The sequence below is a fragment of the Rhinatrema bivittatum genome, chromosome 16, assembly GCF_901001135.1.
Source record: "Rhinatrema bivittatum chromosome 16, aRhiBiv1.1, whole genome shotgun sequence".
NCBI classification, from domain to species: domain Eukaryota; kingdom Metazoa; phylum Chordata; class Amphibia; order Gymnophiona; family Rhinatrematidae; genus Rhinatrema; species Rhinatrema bivittatum.
This window is the reverse complement of record NC_042630.1, coordinates 21,137,016-21,157,890: the sequence shown is the minus strand read 5'-3', so window position 1 is coordinate 21,157,890 and position 20,875 is coordinate 21,137,016. Positions and strand designations below refer to the sequence as shown.

General features: G+C 47.3%; 1 protein-coding gene across 6 annotated transcripts in view; it reads right to left on the bottom strand.

The window, feature by feature from the left end:
* Nucleotides 1-20,875, bottom strand: part of GIGYF1 (GRB10 interacting GYF protein 1) — a 459,255-nt gene that overhangs the window by 261,416 nt on the left and 176,964 nt on the right. For all 6 annotated transcript variants that reach the window (XM_029581610.1, XM_029581609.1, XM_029581612.1 and 3 more), the window contains one exon: nt 8,491-8,531. In XM_029581610.1, coding sequence (XP_029437470.1) covers nt 8,491-8,531 — 41 coding nt within the window. The remainder of the gene's footprint in view (nt 1-8,490; nt 8,532-20,875) is intronic.

The following is a 20,875-nucleotide window of genomic DNA, read 5'->3' as shown; positions in this document are numbered from 1 at the left end:
GCGGTAAAGGAGGAGGATTTGGCTCCGAATGGTCTTGGCTCCATATCCTACAAAACGCAGCAGTGAGAATTCTAACAGGCGTTAAAAAATGTGAACACATTACAACATCCTTATTTCCCTACACTGGTTACCAATCAAATACCGTATAGAATACAAAACCCTGACCATTACACACAAATTAATACATAAAGATCAATCAAACTGGTCAGTCATTAACCTCATTCCTCACATGACTCAACGAAACTTAAGTTCAAACAACAAAGGCCTTCTGAGAATTCCCCCTGTCCGAACAGCACAACTATCTACAACCCGAGAAAGAGCATTCTCCATCACCTGCCCTAAATTATGGAACTCCCGATGGACCTTAGAATGCAATCCAACTTAAAAATATTCAAAAAGGATCTCAAAACTTGGCTGTTCTTCAAAGCTTACAATGAAACTAACTCTCACAACAACACTTTAGCAACTGAACTCCCAAATGAACTTCAACATGCTCAGTTCCCAAGGACAACATAACTCCGAATCATTTCCAGCTGAGAACATAACCTTTCCCATAGTTTAATTCCCACCTTATTAACTCACCCCTCTGTACCTTACCTGCTGTACTTTAACCTGACTGTACCTATACCCACACTTCCCTGTACATTTACCTTATCTTTACCTTGATGATGATCTCTGTACTACCTATCCATCCCCTTGTTGAAATATGTAAACCGTTGTGATGGCATTACCGAATGACGGTATATAAAACTTGATAAATAAATAAAAATAAATGGAGAGTTGTTTGCCGTTGGGTATACTCTTGGGGAGGGGCTTCTGGGCAGGTCCCCATGTGCTGCTCCTTCTAGGGATGAGAAAAAATTGGCGAGTATCTTTGATATTTGGTTCATGGCATGGGAAGCCAATCTGTGCCTATGGCCCCCCGTGTTGTCATCCGTCAGGAGGGGGGGTTCTGGAGTGTATAGGCAGTGCCGCCAGGAGAATGTCAGATGACGAGCCCAGAGGGTTCTGAGGGGCTGGTTGGATAACATGAGAAGACCTTTGCCATTTGACAAGAGGGTCCTGAAGTTGAGGCAAAGAGCACTTCATGTGTGAAACCGAAGATAGGTCTGAGAAAGTTTCTCTAGAAGTGTTGGATGAGCTTCCAGATAAGGAAGAGCCTGGAGATGGTTCTCCATCTGAGAGTTCCATGTCTCAGAGCATCTGAGTTGTTAACCCATGTTGGAACTCTAATTCTGAGCTCCTTGATTTTCTTGCATCACGCTTCGTATCGTGTTCGTGACGCGTCAAGCGCTTCGATTGCTTCGAATGTACTGAAGACGTCGAACGCTTGGGAGTGCAAACGCTTAAGAGTGTGTCGAAAGTGCGTCACGTGCATCGGTGCATGAGAACTGGACATGGGCGAAGATGTCAGAGATTTGGAGCGTCATGTGTCACTCTGTGTTGTAGATGCAGGGATCTTCAGCTTGCTCCGGGTTTTTTCTGGAACTACCAACGGAGCTTTAGTTTGGTCTTGGGCCCTGTCCTCAGCCCCGCCTGTCGGCACTGCCCGTGTCGGTGATGGCCCACTTACCTTGAGGCCCCAGGGATGATGCTCTTTTTCTCGTCAGGTCTGTTTTGTTTAGGACCCAGAGAAGAGTGGGCAGAGTGGCAGTCTGCTGTTGGGACATACGAGCCTGACTCCTTGACGTGCAATCTTTTCAGCACGTTGCCGCCTTGCTCGGGGGGACATACGACCACAGTCTTTACAAGTGGACTGGTCGTGGTCCGGCCCAAGACAAAGATAACAGTAGTTATGTCCATCAGTGATGGACCTAAATTTCCCGCACTGGCAATATTTAAATCAGGGTGGTCGTGGAGGTATAGCTGTTGTCTTTCAAACTTCGGACTGAAGAAATTCCTCTGAGAGTAGCGCAGAAAAATTAAGACTGAAGGAATCAAGAAGATTCGCGCAGGAAGACCTAAGCAGTCACACAGTCAAAACTCTGTGGTTACTGAGAAAAGCGCTGCCTAGAGATCACCAGGAACGTCTCCCAGACAGCATGGCTAATTCAGCCCTGCTATCGACAGGAAATGTAATCTGCTTTGAAGTGCTGGAAAAAAAAGTGCTAAAAGCAGAATATAAAAATCTAAATAAAATAAGAGGAGAGAGGCAATGCGAAGTTCATTGCCCCTCAGCTTGCATTGCTCCCCCTTCTCCCAGCAGAAGCCAGTCCTCCAGCCCCACAGGAAAATTGGTTCTTACATGCTAATTTTCGTTCCTGTAGAACCATGGATCAGTCCAGACCTTGGGTTATGTAATCCAGCAGAGGGAGGCAGAGAAACATTCTACTGACTCTGATGTATACCCTGGGGTGCCACCTGCAGTCCATCAGTATTGAACGATATCAAAGCAGAAATGTAATCACTAAAATACTAACTAGCTATCTAAACGCTAAAACGTACTTCCAACTCACAAATCCTAAATGGAAGCAGAATCACAAAAACCATGGGAATAAACAAGAAACATTAAAAAAAAAAAAAAAAAAAGTAGACAGCATGAAAAGCGGCTTATAAACCAAAACAGTGAACAAGCGGACTCTCTGAAAAGATAATTGCTATACACAGACATAAAGGGTGGGCGTCTGGACTGATCCATGGTACTACAGGAACAAAAATTAGCAGGTAAGAACCAATTTTCCTTTCCCTGTACATACCTGGATCAGTCCAGACCCTGGAATGTACCAGAGCTGTTTTACTTGGGGTGGGACCCAGAGAGTCCCGCTCAGAGAACACTCTCTCCGAAGGCTGCTGAACTTGGAGCCTGGACATCTAAGCAGTAATGACGAGCAAAAGTGTGCACCAACTTCCAAGTCACTGCCTTACAAATCTCCTGAGGAGAAACTAGTTGACATTCCGCCCAGGACGTAGCTTGCGACCTAGTGGAATGAGCTCTCAAAACTTCAGGAAGATCTCGACGAGCCAGAAGATAAGCTGACCGAATTGTCTCTTTTAACCAACGAGCAATCGTAGCCTTGGAAACATTATGACCCTTAGGAGGGCCACTCCACAGAACAAACAAATGATCAGACAATTGAAAACTGTTGGTAACTTCAAGATAACGTAACAGCATACGTCGCACATCCAATTTCTTGAGATCCTTAGATCCATACGATCTAAACATGGAAAAGCAGGAAGCTCTATCGACTGATTCAAATGAAAAGAAGACACAACCTTGGGTAAAAAAGAAGGCACAGTCCGTAATGAAATTCCCGAATCGGAAATTCTAACAAAGGGCTCTCTGCAAGACAAGGCCTTTAACTCCGAAATTCTACGAGCTGAGGAGATGGCCACAAGGAAAACCGCCTTAAACATAAGATCTTTCAAAGTCGCATGTTTAAGGGGTTCAAAGGGGGCCGCACACAGAGCCCTAAGAACCAAATTCAAAATCCATGCAGGACAAGGGTTCCGGAACGGAGGACGTAGATGATGTGCGCCTTTGAGAAACGAGCTACATCCGGATGCACAGCCAAGGATAATCCACAAACCTTACCCCGAAAACATCCAAAAGCTGCAACTTGGACACGTAAGGAACTGCAGGACAAACCTTTCGCTAAACCATCTTGTAAAAAAGATAACATATCCGATACAGAAGAGTGCACCGGATCTAATTGGTGCTCAATACACCATGACTCAAAAACTTTCCACACCTCGCATAAGCCAAAGATGTAGAAGGTTTACGAGAACGTAATAAAGTAGTTACCACAGCATTGGAATAACCTTTGTTCTTTAACCGACGCCTCTCAAAAGCCATGCCACTAGAGAGAAGCGTTCAACCTCTTCCAAACAAACCGGACCCTGAGACAAAAGGCACGGCAGACCCCAAAATCGTAGTGGACTGACCAAGTCCGCGAACCACGGACGGCGTGGCCACTCCAGAGCCACTAAAACAACATCCACTCACTGAAGCTCTATCTGACGCAGGACCTTGCCGATCAGAGGCCAGGGTGGAAACACAGAGAAGAACATCCTTTGGCCAAGGAAGTACCAGAGCGTCCACTCCTTCCGCTCCTCTTTCCCTCCTGCGGCTAAAGAACAGAGGGGCCTTTGAATTCTGGAATGTTGCCATGAAATCCACTGCCGGTGTGGACCATCTGTTGCATATCAACTGATAGGCTTCTTCGCACAGTTCCAACTCCCCTGAATCGAGATGACAACTGAGGAAATCGGCTTGAACAGTCTACCCCGGCAATGTGTGAGGCTGCGATGCTGAGTAGATGTTGTTCCACCCAGGTGATCAGCTGTTGCGCTTCCTACGCTACCAGGAAGCTTCGAGTTCCTCCCTGGCAGTTGATGTACGCTACCGTGGTCAAATTGTCTGAAAGAATCAGTACAGACTTCCCGCAAAGGAGAGGTTGAAGAGCGATTATGGCAAAGCGTACCGCTCTGGTCTCTAACTGATTGATCGACCACCGCGCTTCTTTGGACCACTGACCTTGTACAGATGTTTTCTGGCATTCCGCTCCCCAGCCCGAAAGACTGGCGTCGGTGGTGACCACAGTCCAATCCGAAATCTCTAGAGGTATTCTCCACCGTAGATTGACCGGCTGTAACCACCAATCCAGGCTGAAACGAGCCATCTCTGGAAGGGGAAGGGGAAGGTGGTATAGTTCCTAAACCAGATTCCAGCGTGAAAGCAATGCAGACTGAAGTGGCCTCATATGCGCAAAGGCCCAGGGAACCAACTCCAGAGTAGAGGTCATTGAGCCTAAGACTGTCAAGTAATCCCGTACACATGGTATAGGAGTGGATAGTAAGTTTCGGATTTGCGTTTGAAGCTTGAGAAGGCGATGTTCCTGAAGGAACACTTTCCCTTGACGAGTGTTGAACAGTGCACCCAAAACCTCCAGAGACTGGGAAGGGACTAGGTGACTCTTGTCCTTGTTGATCACCCAGCCTAGAGACTGCAAAAGGTCGATGACCCTGTTGATCGTTGAGTGACAAAGAAATTCCGACTTCGCTCGAACTAACCAGTCGTCCAGGTACGGATGTACCAACAGGCCCTCCTTCCTGAGTTGTGCGGCCACCACAATCATTACCTTGGTAAATGTTCTGGGAGCTGTGGCTAACCCAAACGGGAAAGCCCTGAATTGATAATGTTGTCCTAGAATGCAAAACCTGAGAAACTTCTGATGATCGGAACGAATGCCGATGTGAAGAGAAGCCTCGGTGAGGTCGAGAAATGCTAAAAATTCTCCCCTGTGTACCAAAGCTATGACAGACCGGAGAGTTTCCATTCGAAACTTGGGAATCCTTACGCAACGGTTGACTCTTTTGAGATCGAGAATGGGACGAACAGTTCCTTCCTTTTTGGGAACGACGAAGAAAACTGAATAACGACCCCTCCAATGTTCTGATGTTGGAACTGGAACTATAGCTCCGAGGTCGCTCAAACACTGCAGAGAGTCCTTTATTATGCGACGTTTTCCTAGGTAAGAACATGGTGAAATTAGAAACCGGTGGTGAAGCCGAACAAAATCTAAAGCGTAACCTTGATTTATCACTGATTTATCACTGGCCCATTCCCCGTAAAACAGGGACAGTCTGCTCCCTATAACCGGAACCGGGGAAAGGACCGGCCGTATCTCATTGGGCAGACTTTGTGCCACCTGAGGCTTGAAAGTTCCAGGTCTTCCGAAGCGGCGGCCACGAAAGGACTGAGGCCAATTCTGTTGTCTACCCGAAGACTGCTTAGCAGTTGGAGCCGAAGGACGAGAAGAACGAAATCTTCGACCAGACCGAAAACGAGAGCGGGATGAGAAAGAGCTTCGAGATCTAGGACAATCCTCTGGTAATTTGTGAATCTTATTCTCACCTAAGGACAAAATTAAATCTTCCAATTCCTTACCAAAGAGCAATTTTCCCTTAAAGGGTAAAGCCCCTAACTGAGCTTTTGAGGATGCGTCTGCAGACCAATTCCTCAACCAGAGGAGTCTGCGAGCCGATAGTGAAGCCACAATAGAGCGAGCTGAGGTCCTGAGGAGATCATATAAAGCATCTGCGCTATAAGCAACTGTAGCCTCCAATCAAACAAGCTTGTGCTACCTCCTCATTAGAGAGAGAAGAATTGTTTTGTAATGCCTGGACCCACCGCAGGCCAGCTCGCAAAGCCAAGCTACTACACATGGCCGCCCGAACACCCAGAGCCGAAACCTCAAAAATTCGCTTGAGCTGAACGTTCAATTTACGATCCTGTAGATCTTTAAGAGCCGTAGCTCCCATCACTGGAATAGTCGTCCTTTTAGTGACAGCTGACACAGCAGCATCCACTTTGGGAAACTTTAAAATTTCCAAAGCCTCCTCAGGTAATGGATATAGCTTTTCCATAGCTCGTGCTACGTTAAGACCTAATTCAGGAGTGTCCCACTCCCGGTACAAAAGGTCAGTGAGAGAAAGATGAAAAGGAAAGGATGTCGTGAGGCAGACAGAACAGAGACTCTGTCTGGAGAGACGCGCACGCACGTCTCCATAGGCGCGGCAGGCCTCACCTTGCGGCATTGTGAAGAAAAAACAGCGCGAATTTAAAAGAATAAAATAAAATAAACCCCAGCGAAAAAACAAAAAAAAACACCGCTGAACACAGAAAAGGTAAGTAAACCATGATACAGCTGCCGGTAGAACCAGAAAGCAAAAGGGAAAAAAATGTATTTATTTTTTTTTACCTGACCAAATGCCGCGGACCCCGGGAGCTGCTCCAAGTAGGGTGAAGTGAACCGGGGCCCCCCAGTATCACCCCTGCCAGGAGAGGTTGCTGGGTACAAACCTCCCCAACTCCGGCGGCCTCAGAATCAGGAGGGATAGTCCCTTCAGGACCTCCCAGCCCTCCCGGGAGGCAGTGAAAAGAACAGCCTCTCCCAAAGAGAGATGGAAAGCCTACTAAATTGACTCCTAAACTACCTGACTAGAAAACAAAAACTACCATAGACTGCAGGGTTAGGCATGCCCACCTCTGCTGGGAGACAGAGAAATACTGATGGACTGCAGGTGGTACCCCAGGGTATACGTCAGAGTCAGTAGAATGTTTCTCTGCCTCCCTCTGCTGGATTGGTGACATAACCTAGGGTCTGGACTGATCCAGGTACGTACAGGGAATAGCCCAGTAAATAACTCTTTCCTGTGCCTTGCAACCTACAATATCTCTCTGGCCTGATCCCACCCTCTAGAGGGGCCTGCCTCGGATCCTTCCAGTGGAGTCTGGCCCATTGCCACAGGAGCTTCCCTGCAACTGCCTTACATGAGTTGGGAGAAGGGAAGGAGGTTTTCACACTTTGATAGGTACATCAGAAAGTGGAAATTGCTGAGCACCTGCTGTGGTCCCTGATGGCTGTATAGTGCCTTTCGTGTTCAGCAGGGGTCACCATCTATGTAGTCAGGCTGTTTTTCTGGGCATTCCCAGCAAGGCCCAATATGGTTGGTGAGAAGACTTCTCCAGCCCTCCCCTTCCTCAGTCTTTGGGAGACAGAACCATTTCTTCCGGCTCAGTTTAATCTGGTAACTTCCTAGCTCATATATACATATATATATATACATACACACACATACATACATATATACACATACATACACATACATATACATACACATACTTTTTTTTTTTTTTTTTTTTTTTTAAAGAGAAGAGGGGAGGGAAGAAAGGAGTGGAAGAGGAGGGAGACATTCCTCTGGGTATCAAATCCCCCCAAAGCCAACAGACCAGTTCTAGTCAGCGGCCACTGACCACCTGCTTGGCCCTATTCAAAACTGGTAGGAGAACCAGATCCCCAGGAGCAATTTCTCTCCTTCACAATTGGACAGGCCGGCACATCCACCCTCTGCTGGAGAAAGACAAATACTGAAGAGCTGTAGGGTGCACAAGATCTTATATGAGGTGATGTCAGCAACAGTTATTTTGTCTCCATCTGCTGGTAGGGAGACAAAATCCATTCATCTGACTGATCTGATAAAAAGGAATTAAGAGGTTAGCTTTTCCTCTTACTTTTTGTTACTTAAATTTTTTCTGTTTCCAACTTAGAAACAAGTTTGCTTTCCCTCAGTCACATTCATGTACATTCATATTTTCTGTATATTTGAAATGTAAACTTCCATGCACATCTATTTACAGAAAATCAAAATTACAAGAACAGTGGGGTGAGGTGGGGGGGAGAAAGAACCTTGCCATCATTAAAAGTCAGATGTTCAGCACTTCATGGGTCTTTCATTATCCATAAAAGACAGAGGCAGATTTATATCCCTGGCTGCCTGCCCTCAGGCTTGAGGACACCCTGCTGACTCACTCCTTCCCAAGAAGATGTGGGAGGCATTGCAGCTGATGGAAAATCACTGACTCTTGCAGAAGGGAAACTGCCTATAAACACTTGCCTATTCTGCCTATTGATAAATTTGCCCCAATAAGAGGGCTTCACCAAGCACTAGTGACACACAGCATGCCATAATTTCGGCCATAAAACATACCTCCATCTCGGCGACTGGGCTTCTCAAACCTTCGCTCACCTCTGTAGCAGAAAGAAAAAAAAACAAAGACATGGAGAAGAAAGGGTAAAACCATTTGAAGCAATACAATGCAGGGAACTTACTCCTCATGTGAAGCAGTGTCCGAGATGAGCCCCATGCTGTTAAGATATAACCATCCTTCAAATACAGGTCAGATGCTACAGCACTCTCCAGGGAGAGAAGGCTGAAACACTCAAGAGTCCTCTGTGTAAGCACTAGGTATCACACTGAGTAGTCTCTGTACCCAAGAGACTTCAGCTGGAGAATGAGGGGCCCAAGCCAGCAATAAATTTGGAGTCTTCCTTTTTAGGATGGAGAACATTTGTCCCCCACCACTACAGACCAGAGTGAAATACAGCACAGTGATTCACAATTTTCCTACAGAAGTCCTCTCCTGGCATAGAAAAGCTCTCCCCCTCCCTTCAAGAGAAAGGGATTCTCTCTCATATGAAGAACACAATGTACTGGATAACAGAGAAAGACATGAACTGCCTCTTTGTGCTATGCATGGACCCCCACCTCCTCCAGCTGTAGCTCAGCAGCAGATCCAACATCATCCAAGCATAATGGCCCTCAGCTTTCCAGCACTGCTCTATATTCAGCTGCAAGAATTGCCCAAAAGAAGCAAGACCCCAATATAGAATAAGGCTTGGTGTCCACAGTTTCTGCCTTGCTCTAGGGCAGTGCATACAAACTTGTCAGTGCAGGGCCTATGATTCTGTTCATGCTCACAGGCTTGTGCTCTCTGTACAGGTTTACGGTCTAAAAGGAAACCCATGCAGAGAAGGGAGCAGGGCATGGAAATGTATATTCACAGGCCCTGTGCTGCATGCCACCACTTGTCAAACTAGAGGAAGGGGAGCAGATATCCATGTAAAGGTGAAGGAGGGCCCTGTTTCTTACTTGGGAACCACTGCTCTAGGAATTCGAACATATACATTGGGGTGGGTAGGAGTATACGGACAACACAGTCTGAATTGATTCTGAACTGATTAGGGACAGACTCTCTTGCTGTAGTGGGATGTGGAAGAATCCAGGGTTACCTGATGCAGCCGAGAAAATATGCACCAGAAAAGAATGTGAGTCAGAGCATGACCCCCCCCCCCCCCCCCCCCCCCCCCTTTTCGCTGCCCAGACTGCAAGTCACCTCATTAGTGCTTATTACTGTCCCTCAGAGATGTCAGCAGCATGGAAGCAAGTAAGGGGCAGCCCTGGGAGCTTTGCTTCTTTCCAGCACCATCCACACTACATGTAAAGAAGCAGCAAGCTAGAAGCCCTCACCAGCTGCTGCCCCCCAGCTACAAAATTTTCGATTTAGAGTTGCAAAATGATTATTTTTTGTAGATCTAGATCATACACATCTCAGTAAAAGGAGCAAATTTTACATGGAAGTTAAAATGAAAGCTAGCTGATTCACATACCTAGAAAACAAAGCTCTTCATGGATAAACAGGAAGAATAGTCCCACATGTCCGTGATAGTGCACAGCACCATATATAAAGTGAAGCTGCTTACCTGTTACAAGCTATTCTCTATGGACAACAGAACAAACAGCCACACAAGATGAATGACATCAAAGGCACAGTCAGTCACCTCTCTCTCCTAGCTCAGCAGCTTTGATTGTATCTTCTGAGCATGTGCAAGAGAATTGGCTATAGCGGAGACCGCCAGCATCGACACCTGGCAGGGTGGGTGCCCTAAGTGAAGGAAGCATGGCTTACCCTTGAATCATTCGAAATTCCATGAGTAACGGCAGCTAAGGGTGGGATGCTGAGGCCATCTGTCTACACTAAGGAAAATGAAATTATCAGGTAAGTAATTTCTCCATTTCCTAGCATGTAGCAGATGGACTAAGAACCAATGGGTGTATAAAAGCTACTCCCGAACCGGGTGGGAGGCTGCCCGTGACCCGCTTAGGATAGTCCTTGTGAATGCCGTACCCTCCCGAGCCTGAGCATCCAGGTGGTAGAACCTGGAGAAGGTGTGGATGGAGGACCATGTCACCACCCTGCAAACCTCGGCGGGTGACAACATTCTGGTTTCTACCCAGGACACTGCCTGGGCTCTAGTAGAATGGGCCTTAACCTGTAGAGGTGGCGGCTTGCCTGCTTCTACGTAGGCCGCCTTGATGACTTCTTTGATCCAGCGGGCTATGGTTGCCCATGAGGCCGCTTCCCCTTGTCTCTTCCCGCTGTGAAGGACAAATAGGTGTTCCGTTTTTCGTATGGGTTCTGACACTTCCAGGTATCTGGATAGATGTCTGCCGATGTTGAGGTGACATAGATTTTGAGCTTCTTTCGAATTCATAAGCTTGTCCGGCGATGATAGCGAGATGGTTTGGTTGAGATGTAAGTGTGACACCACTTTGGGAAGGAACGAAGGAACCATGTGTAGCTGGATGGTTCCCGGGGTGAGTCTGAGGAATGGCTCATGGCAGGACAGTGCCTGTAGTTCTGAAATGCGGCGGGCTGAACCAACTGCCAGCAGGAATGCTGTCTTCAAAGTCAATAGACGGAGAGACAGTCCACGGAGGGGCCTGAAGGAGACTCCTGCTAGAAAATCCAGGACCAGGTTGAGGGTCCAAAGAAGTACCGGCCACTTTAGGGGTGGGTGGATGTGTTTGACTCCCTTCAGGAAGCGTGAAACGTCCGGGTGAGAGGCTATGCTGCCGCTCTCGCTCTTGGTGCTGTAGCATGACAATGCGGCCACTTGTACCTTGATGTAGTTGAGCGACAATCCCTTCTGTAGTCCGTTCTGTAGGAATTCCAATATCGCAGGAATTTGACTGAGCGTGGTGTGTGATGTCGTGGTCTTCACACCAGGCTTCAAAAACTCTCCAAATCCTAATGTACGTTAAAGATGTGGAGAATTTGCGTGCTTGGAGCAGGGTGTCGATTTCAGCCCCCGAGTAACAGTTCTCTCTCAGGTGAGCCCTCTCAAGGGCCAGGGCCCGTAAGCGAGAATTGAGCTGGGTCCTCGTGGAGGATCGGCCCTTGTTGGAGCAGGTCTCTATGTGGAGGCAGGGGGGTCCCTGCCAGTAGTCTCCTGTCTGCGTACCACGGCCTTCTTGGCCAGTCTGGGACCACCAGAAGTACTAGTCCCCTGTGTAGCTATATCTTGTGAATGATCGCGTCCAATAGGGGCCATGGCGGGAAGGCATTTAATAGAGTCCCCTGTGGCCAGGTCTGTACCAGGGCATTGATTCCTTGGGACTGAGGCTCCCGTCTGCGGCTGAAGTACCTGGGTACTTGGGCATTGGATCGGTTTGCAAGGAGGTCCATGTCTGGTGTTCCCCACCGGCTCACTATCATTTGGACCGCTACGGTCGACAGTTTCCATTCTCCTGGGTCTAGTCTTTCTCTGCTGAGGTAGTCCGCCGTGATGTTGTCTTTCCCAGCGATGTGGACGGCTGAGATTTCCTGGAGATGTACTTCCGCCCACGCCATTAGAGGGTCTATTTCCAGAACATCTGTTGGTTCCTGGTTCCCCCTTGACAGTTGATGTAGGCCACTGTTGTGGCGTTGTCTGACATTACTCTGACCGCTTTGTCTCGGAGTCTGTGACCGAACCGTAGGCAGGCTAGTCTGACTGCCCGTTGCTTCTAGGCGGTTTGATGTTCACATCCTGATTCTTCTGCGTTCCACTGTCCTTGGGCGGTTAGTTCATCGCAGTGTGCTCCCCATCCTTGTAGGCTGGCATCCGTGGTGAGCATGATCCAGGTCGGTGAGGATTAGCCTTGTTTCTCTGGCTTAAGTGGGCGTCTTGTAAGCCACAGCGTAGTTGGGTCTGAAACTCTGCCCGGGAGCTGAAGACGTACGGTGTGTTTTGTGTAGTTTCTGGGACAGTGGATTCCAGCGAGATAGAAGTGAGCGCTTGTAGAGGTATCATGTGAGCTCGTGCCCATGGCACTACTTCCAGTGTGGATGCCATCAGACCTAGGACTTGCAGGTAATCCCTGCTGTGGGGCAAGGTTCGCTCAGCAGGATTGTAACAGGTTCCTCAGTTTTGATCTCCTTGTGGAAGTCAGGCTGACTCTCTCCTTGGTGTAAATCAGACTCCTAGGTATTCCAGAGACTGTGAGGGCTGCAGACAACTCTTGTTTGTGTTGACCACCCATCCAAGGTCTCCAGAAGAGTTTTGACTCTGTCGTTGCCTGGTGACTTTCCTCTGGGGATTTCGCCCTGATCAGCCAATCATCTAGGTACGGGTGTACGAGAATCCCTTCCTTCCTCAGTGCTGCCCGCCACCCACCACCATGATCTTGGTGAACGTCCGGGATGTGTGTGGCTAACCCAAAGGTAGGTGCCCAGAAATGGTTGACGGTCCAAGATTTGAAGCGTAGGAAGCGCTGATGTTCCTGATGGATCGGGATGTGTAGGTAGGCTTCCGAAAGATCCAGGGGTGTGAGGAACTCTCCCGGTTGTATCGCCCTTATTACAGAGCGTAGGGTTTCCATGCGGAAGTGGGGAATCCTCAGGTGGCGGTTGACAGACTTGAGATCCAGAATGGGCCTGAACGTCCCCTCTTTCTTGGGGTCGATAAAGTAAATGGAATAATGCCCAGTATTATTTATTGTGTAGGTACTGGGGTTATGGCCTCGAGACCAGTAGCCTGGTCAGTGTAGCTTCCAGTGCCACCCTCTTGGAGAGGTCGTGGCAGGGGGGATTCCACGAACTTGTCCGGAGGGGTTCATAGGAAATCCAGGTAGTATCCCTCTTAAATGATGGTTAGGAACCCACTGGGCGAAGTTATCTCGATCCATCTGTGGTAGAATAGGGCTAGTCTGCCCCCTATGGCTTATTCCTTGGACAGGTAGGCTGAATCTCATTGTGGGGTGCGGCTGGGGGCCTGGACCCGAGCTGGTTCCCCTCTTGTTGTGCTTGTTCCAAAAGGGCTGGTTCCTACCAGAAGGGCGGGGTGCTTGATAATTATTTTTGTATGGATTGAAGTGCTGTGAGCCTCAGCCCCTGGAGGGTAGGGGGAAGGGTCGCTGGTTTCTCTTGCTTTTGTCCTCCGGTAGCAGCGGGTAGTGGGGACTCACCCCATTTGTCAGCCAGCTTCTCTGGTCACTGCAAACAGGAGGGATCCCTTGAAGAGCATCTTTGTGAGTCTCGATTTGGAAGATGCGTCTGACGACCAGCTTCGGAGCCAGAGTTGTCTCCTGGCTACCACGGCTGATGACACTCCTCTAGCTGCAGTGAGTACTAGGTCAGAAGTAGCATCCGCGAGGAATGATACTGTTGGTTCCATGGCACCCCCAGGGGTGTGTGCTCCTGGTCTGTGATAGGCAGGCACGTGTACAACAGTGCAGCAGGCCGCTATTCTGTAGGGACATAGTGGCGACTACAAAGGACTGTTTAAGGATGGATTCCAGACGTCTGTCTTGAGCATCTTTGAGTGCTGCACATTCCTCTACTGGGATAGTAGTGCGCTTCGAGACTGTGCAGACCATCACATCCACTTTTGGGCATGTCAGCAGGTCTTTGGCCGCCAGGTCCAAAGGGTACATGGCTGCCATAGCCAGTCCCTCCTTGAATGTGGGACTCTGGAGCAGTCCATTTCCTGGTCAATTAGCTGTTGAACAGCTTGTAACAGGGGGAAATGGCAGGAAGTCTGGCGGAGTATCCCTCTAGCAGAGGGTTCTTCTAGGTTCCCCCGATGAACTTGGGCCCGGTATCGCAGTTCCTTAGGCTGCTGGTGACCAGGTCTGGAAGCTTGTACTTGTGAAGAAGCGATTCATGGTCCGGTGAGGCTCTGTCCCGGAGGGAGTTCCCCTTCCTCCAGAGGCTCTGATTCCTCATCCGAGATGTCCGTGTCCCCGTAAGTGGGGCTTCCGGATGGTGGATTCACTACCCTGGGCCTAGCAGGGGCCAGGACGTAGCGGTCCTCTGATAAGGGCTGTAGCCGTATTACTGGAGGCTCCGTTTGCATGTGAACGAAGGTGTGTAGGCCTTAGCAAAAATTCCACCCAGGAGATAGACGCTGGGTCCAAGCTAAGAGGCGCTGTGTCCCTGGGGGGCCCCGTTTGAGGGGGGTCCCGCTGGGATTTGCCAGGTCCGGGGTACTTATTGAGGAACTAGCACTCAGGTCCGGATGGGGCTGGCCCTGGGCTTGATCCCCCAGGGCCTCCTTGCACTGGATACACAGGGCGTCAGCCTCCTCGTGTTGTGCGGCTCTGATGTGGCGTGCTGGGCAGAGGCCCTGAGCCTTGAGTTCTTTTTCTGGTGGTGCCATCGATATAGACGCGTAAAATGACGTGTGCGTCTGATATCTGTGTGTAAACTGATGTGCGAACAAGTCGCAGTTATGCGCCTGGCCTAATGAGCATGAGTTGCTCACGCAACTTGTGCGTGCAGCACTTGAGCGTATACGTTGTGCGCACGGCTCACCCTACGCGCATGGATCGAGACAATGGTCAGGGCAGCAAAGAGGGCCAAAATGGCGACTGCGACCACACGGGCAATATGGCGACCACCCTCGTTCGCACATGGGAGAAGCCTTGGCTGTGACCAGGGTCGGGCCAAGCTAGGGCGTATCAACCCGGTGGCACTGGTCCCGGCCGGTGGTACCTGTGCAACTCCTCGGGCTTCGGAGACCAGAGTCTTTAAAAGATTTCTACCTTACTTTGTCTTCGGCGCTTCCCGGTTTCGTTCCGGGCGATATCTGGCTGCGGGGGGAGAGGGCAAATACCTTCACAACCGCTCTCGTGGATGCACCCGCTGCCTCTCAGCCACGTCTGAGATAGGGGGCTAGGTCCCCGCTGAAGGACAGCCGCCGGACTGAGGCTCACCTCCGAGGGAACCACCGAAATCACCTCGGGAATTCTAAACTGGGGGAGTGACCAGAGGGTTGTCACCGCAGGAGAGCGGGGCTCGTCGTTGAAGTAAGTTTCTTCTTAATTTGGGTTTTCTCCATTAAAAATGCTCTAACGCTGGAGAGCATGCAGATAGTCCTTAACTGCTATGGAGACTGGAAAATACTGAAGAGCTGCACTTCCTGCAGGGGTATATGTACTAAGGGCTGATGTCAGATTGAAATCTGATCAGTCTCCAACTGCTATCAGGAGTACACTATACCCATTGGTTCTGAGTCCATCTGCCCGCCCCTTTGTGCGCCCCTTCGTGCCGCCCCGAGTACCGCCAGCTAGTGCTCCCAGCTTGGAAAGAGAGGTTCAAGAACTTGACGCTCAGATCGTTATAGGCAACACCCCGCCTCAACGATAGCCTTTGTCACTCTTATATAGGGGGGGAAAAAAAAAAAAATCTCACATCCCTGTTCTCAGCTCCTCTCAACATTGACTCCAAGATGCTCCAGTTCTCTATTCCCATAATAAGGAACAAATTAAGGTCTAACACAAAAACCTATAACCCATCACGATATTCGTCCACAAAGACTAATCCCAATCATGCTATCACCAGTAACACAATTCCTAGGCCTCTCACTAATCACCTTAACCCCTATTCAACGCGCAGTCTCTCTCCAAAAATTACACATTCTCAATGACTACCTCATCGCTGTTAACCCAGATATCTGTGCAATCACGGAAACCTGATTAAACACCCACGGATATAGTATTCACAAACCAGCTCCCTTCTCAAGCTTACGACCTAATCTCCATCTCCAGACCCAAGAAAAGAGGAGGAGGACTCCTTGTGGCAATAAACAATCTAGGCTATCTTTTACATCAGACAAACTTCACTACCAAACTCGAATTCTCTCTCATCAGATTCCGAACAACTACAAATTTATTTATTTATTTATTTAGCATTTTTCTATACCGACTTTCCAATAACAGAATTTACTGATCAATTCGGTTTACATTTTAAAACAATAACAACAATGACAAGTAAATGTCTTACAATGAACAGGTCGAATTAACTTGGATTAAGACATATGGGGGGTAATAACATAATTAACATGTACGGAGCCTAATATAGGCTAGAGGTGGGTTTTGATAATAGACTGCCAAAGATCATGTGATTTCTAGAGAAGATCTATAAGGTTCTCTAGCGTGTTACCACTGAGGGGATATTGGCAGGGATATTTCGCAGGTTGATGTTATGGGAAGGCTTGGTTGAATAACCAAGTCTTGAGTCTTTTTTTTAAATGTAGTGGAGCATTGCACTGATCTGAGCTCTGATGGGAGAGTGTTCCAGAGTTTAGGCCCCAGCTGTGGAGAAAGCTCTTTTACTTAATGCTGACTTCATCGGTGGAATTTGAAGGTTGTTTTTGTAGGCTTGTCTCACTGGTCTGGAAGATGTGTGGAGTTGGAGAGGGAATGTGAGCTCGAGTGGTGCCAGGTTGTGTATTGCCTTGTGGGTTACTGAGAGCACTTTGAATAGTATTCTGAATTTGACGGGAAGCCAGTGTAGGCTTTTTAAGATGGGTGAGATGTGGGTCTCTTTTGTTGGACTTGGTTAAGATCCTCGCTGCAGCGTTCTGCAGCATCTGTAGCGGTTTTATGGCGTTGGCAGGGAGGGACCCAGTAGAAGTGAGTTGCAGTAATCTATTTTCGTGAGAATGATTGCTTGTAGAACTAATCGGAAGTCTTTGAAATGTAGGAGTGGTCTCAGTCTTTTAAGACTTGTAATTTGAAGAATCCATCCTTTACGATGTTATTTATGAGTGATCTGTAATTCATTTGATTATCAAGTATAACTCCTAGATTTCTGACTTGTGGGGTTATTGTTAATTGAGTTGACAAGATGGTACTTGGAAGTGTGTAGGTTCCGTTTTGGGAAATGAGGAGATATTCTGTTTTGTTTTGATTAAGGATCAAGTTGAGGCTAGTGAATAAATTGTTGATGGCTTGTTGGCAAGAGTTCCAGAAGTCCAGAGTTTTTTGGAGAGATTCAGTAATTGGAATCAGTATCTGAACATCGTCTGCATATAAGTAGTGGACGAGATTCAGGTTGATGAGGAGCTGGCAGAGTGGGCAGAAGGTAAATATTGAATAAGGTTGGAGAGAGTGATGATCCTTGTGGGACTCCTAAGTTGCAGGTGACTGGTTGAGATTCTTCCTTGTTGACCTTGACCTTATACTGTCTGTTCTGTAGGAACGATTTGAACCAGTTGAGGGCCCTCATCTCTGATGCCAATTTCTGCCAGGCGATCTATTAGTGTGTTGTGATTGACCGTGTCAAAAGCTGCTGTTAGATCTAGGAGGATGAGAAGACACGGTTGTCTGTTTTCGAGATTAAGTAATATAGAGTCCGTTAATGAGATTAGAAGGGTTTCGGTGCTTCGAGATTGGCGGAAACCGAACTGCGATGGGGAAAGAATGTTGTGGTCGTTTAGGTATTCTGTTAGTTGTTTATTTGCAACTCGTTCCAGGATTTTTGCGATGAATGGTAGATTAGCTATTGGGCGAAAAATTGGCTGGTTTCAGGAGAAAGATTAGGTTTTTTATAAGTGGTTTTATGATTGCCATTTTTAGTGTGTCAGGTACAATCCCGTGAGAGAAGGAGCAATTTATGATTTGTGCGATGGGTTTGGATATGGTTTTAGCACAAGAGATGAGGAGATTGGTGGGAATGGTATCCTGAGGGTGAGAAGAAGGTTTGAGCTTTTTTAGGATATTTTCGATCTCTAAGGATGAGGTCGGTTCGAATTCCTTAAGGCTAGCCTTTTGTGATGAGACTGCAGCTCGAGGTATTACTGGCGTAGTGTAATTATTATTGTTATTAATGGACTGAGTTAGTAGATTTGGTATCTTGTTTTTGAAGTAGGTTGCCAGTTCTTCTGCTTTGCTTGCTGCTTTATCATCTGGTATGGATGTTGATAGGGGTTTTAGTGAGGGATGAGACCAAAGAAAAAAGCGCTCTAGGGTCGAAAATGAAGTGGTGGATTTTTTGTGAGTAAAAGTCTCTTTTTGCTTGGAGGATGGATATTCTGTAATGGTGCATCATGGTTTTGAATGCCGTGATGTTGGCGTATGTTGGGTTTTTACGCCAGTGTTGTTCTTTTTTCTGAGATCCTGTTTTAATGATTTAGTTTGGTGTGTACCCAAGGTTTTCTGTTGTCCTTGTTTGCTTGAAGAGCTTGGTAATAGTTGGGCATGTAGTATCGGCCACTTTTTTGGTAATGTTGTTCCAGGACAATATAGCTGAGTCCGCGTTAGTGAGGTCCAGTTGGTTAAGTTCATCCGATAGGCTGTTGCTGAGAATTTCCTGGCTGCACATTTTCTTGAATTGGATTGTGTTATTCTGCTTTTCTGGGAGTGTAGGTAGGTTTATCTTTAGTGCTGTGTTGATCAGCTTATGGTCTGACCAGGGAACTGGAAGGCATGTAGGGTGAGAGGAAAGAGTAAGTTCCTGGTTAATGAAAATGAGGTCCAACGTGTGACCAGCTTTGTGGGTGGGTTCCTTAATTATTTGTTTGAAACCCATGCAGTGATTTGTATCTGATACAGGAACTCCGGTATATAAAAATAAAAATTAAATAAATAAATATTAAAGAACTCACTCAACAAAGCATCTCTTTCCTTCCTAAAAGCCAATTAATTACATGTGATGAATTTGCCTCATCTACGCCCCCCTGGAACACTCGACTCAGACCCCTCCACCCTGATCGAGCTTATAGCCAAAACACATTAACGTTGACAAACCAGCCATGATTCTGGGTGACTTAACATACATGTCTACACAGTTCCACAATCTACCAACTGTGAAACCTTTCTTATGTTACTCAGCAATATGGGCTTCTCCCAAATCGTTAATAGCCCCACTCACAAGGCAGGGCACACACTGGACCTCATTTTCATCAATGACAGCTTTTCCATCTCTTCCAATCCTATCTGCTCACCGGTCCCTTGGTCAGACCACCATGTCATCAACACAACCCTCAAGATAAAAAAAAACCCCACCACAAACTTCTACCAAATTCACTATACACTTCAGGAAACAATGCTCTCTAGACCTACTCAACGATCAAATCTCAAAAGAATTAAACCAGCTAAACTTAACAGACGCAGCCTCAGCTATCAACTCATGGTGCTACCTCACAAACAAATTGCGGATCAAATTTGCCAATGACCACCAAAGTCATACAACCCTCTCTGGACAACAGAAAACCTTGGTTTACTCCTGAGCTCAAATCCCTAAAACATCAACTCAGAAATAAAGAACAAAGTTGGAGGGAAAACCCATCCTCTCCGCTACTCGCGACCTATAAACGCCTCCTCAACACCTACAGGAACACCATCCACAAAGCCAAGAAAGACTTCTACGCCAAAAAAATACATAACTTTATGCTAGACTCAAAGGCACTATTCTCATAAGTCTCCTCTCTTACCAAATCTTCACCTCCACTCATCCCAGACCACCAAGCAAGCAACAAAGCCAATGAACTAGCTAATTACTTCAAATAAAAAATCTCAAACCTAACCAGTTCGCTCACAATCACTTCCTCCACATCAACACCCCATCTCTCAACTCAGCCCCTTCGCAATTACAGTTTAGAATCCTTCGAACCGACCTCCGCCTTGGAGATAGAAAACACACTCAAGAAACTCACACCCTTCTGATCCACTACCCACAAACCTTCTCATAGCCATCCCGAACACCATTGCTAGACCTCTAGCGGAAATCATAAATACCTCTTTATCTCAAGGCATAGTACCCAACCAGTTAAAACTAGCAATTCTGAAACCTCTGCTAAAAAAACCCAATGCCTCTGCAAAGGACCCTGCCAACTTTCGGCCCATCGCAAACCTACTACTGATTGCCAAACTGATGGAAAAAACAGTCAAACAAACAGTTGTCAGAATACCTCGAAGAACACAACATACTTTCGCCAACTCAATACGGCTTTCGAAAATCTCAAAATACCGAATCCCTCCTTCTGTCCCTCACAGACACCATACTCTTAAACCTGGAAAAAAAACAATCTTACTTACTGGTACTATTAGATCTTTCTGCAGCCTTCGATACGGTTAACCACAAAACACTCATAGCCCAACTTTCCAACATAGGCATCAAAGGTTCTGCACTCAATTGGTTCATGTACTTCTTGAGCAATAGGTTTTACAAAGTGAGGATAAACAACAAAGAATCCCACCCAGTCCTCTCCGACCAGGGAGTTCCCCAAGGCTCATCCCTTTCACCCACTCTATTCAACATTTACCTCCTCCCTCTCTGCAAACTCCTCACTGACCTCAAGCTCACCCACTACCTTTTTGCAGACAACATACAAATCCTCATTCCGATCACCGAGTCCCTTCAAAAAACTATTACCTTCTGGAATGACTGCCTTCAACCTATTAAACACATGCTCTCTACCCTCAACTTAGTACTGAATGCCAACAAAACAGAGATGCTCTTGATCTCCCACGACACAAACCAACCAAG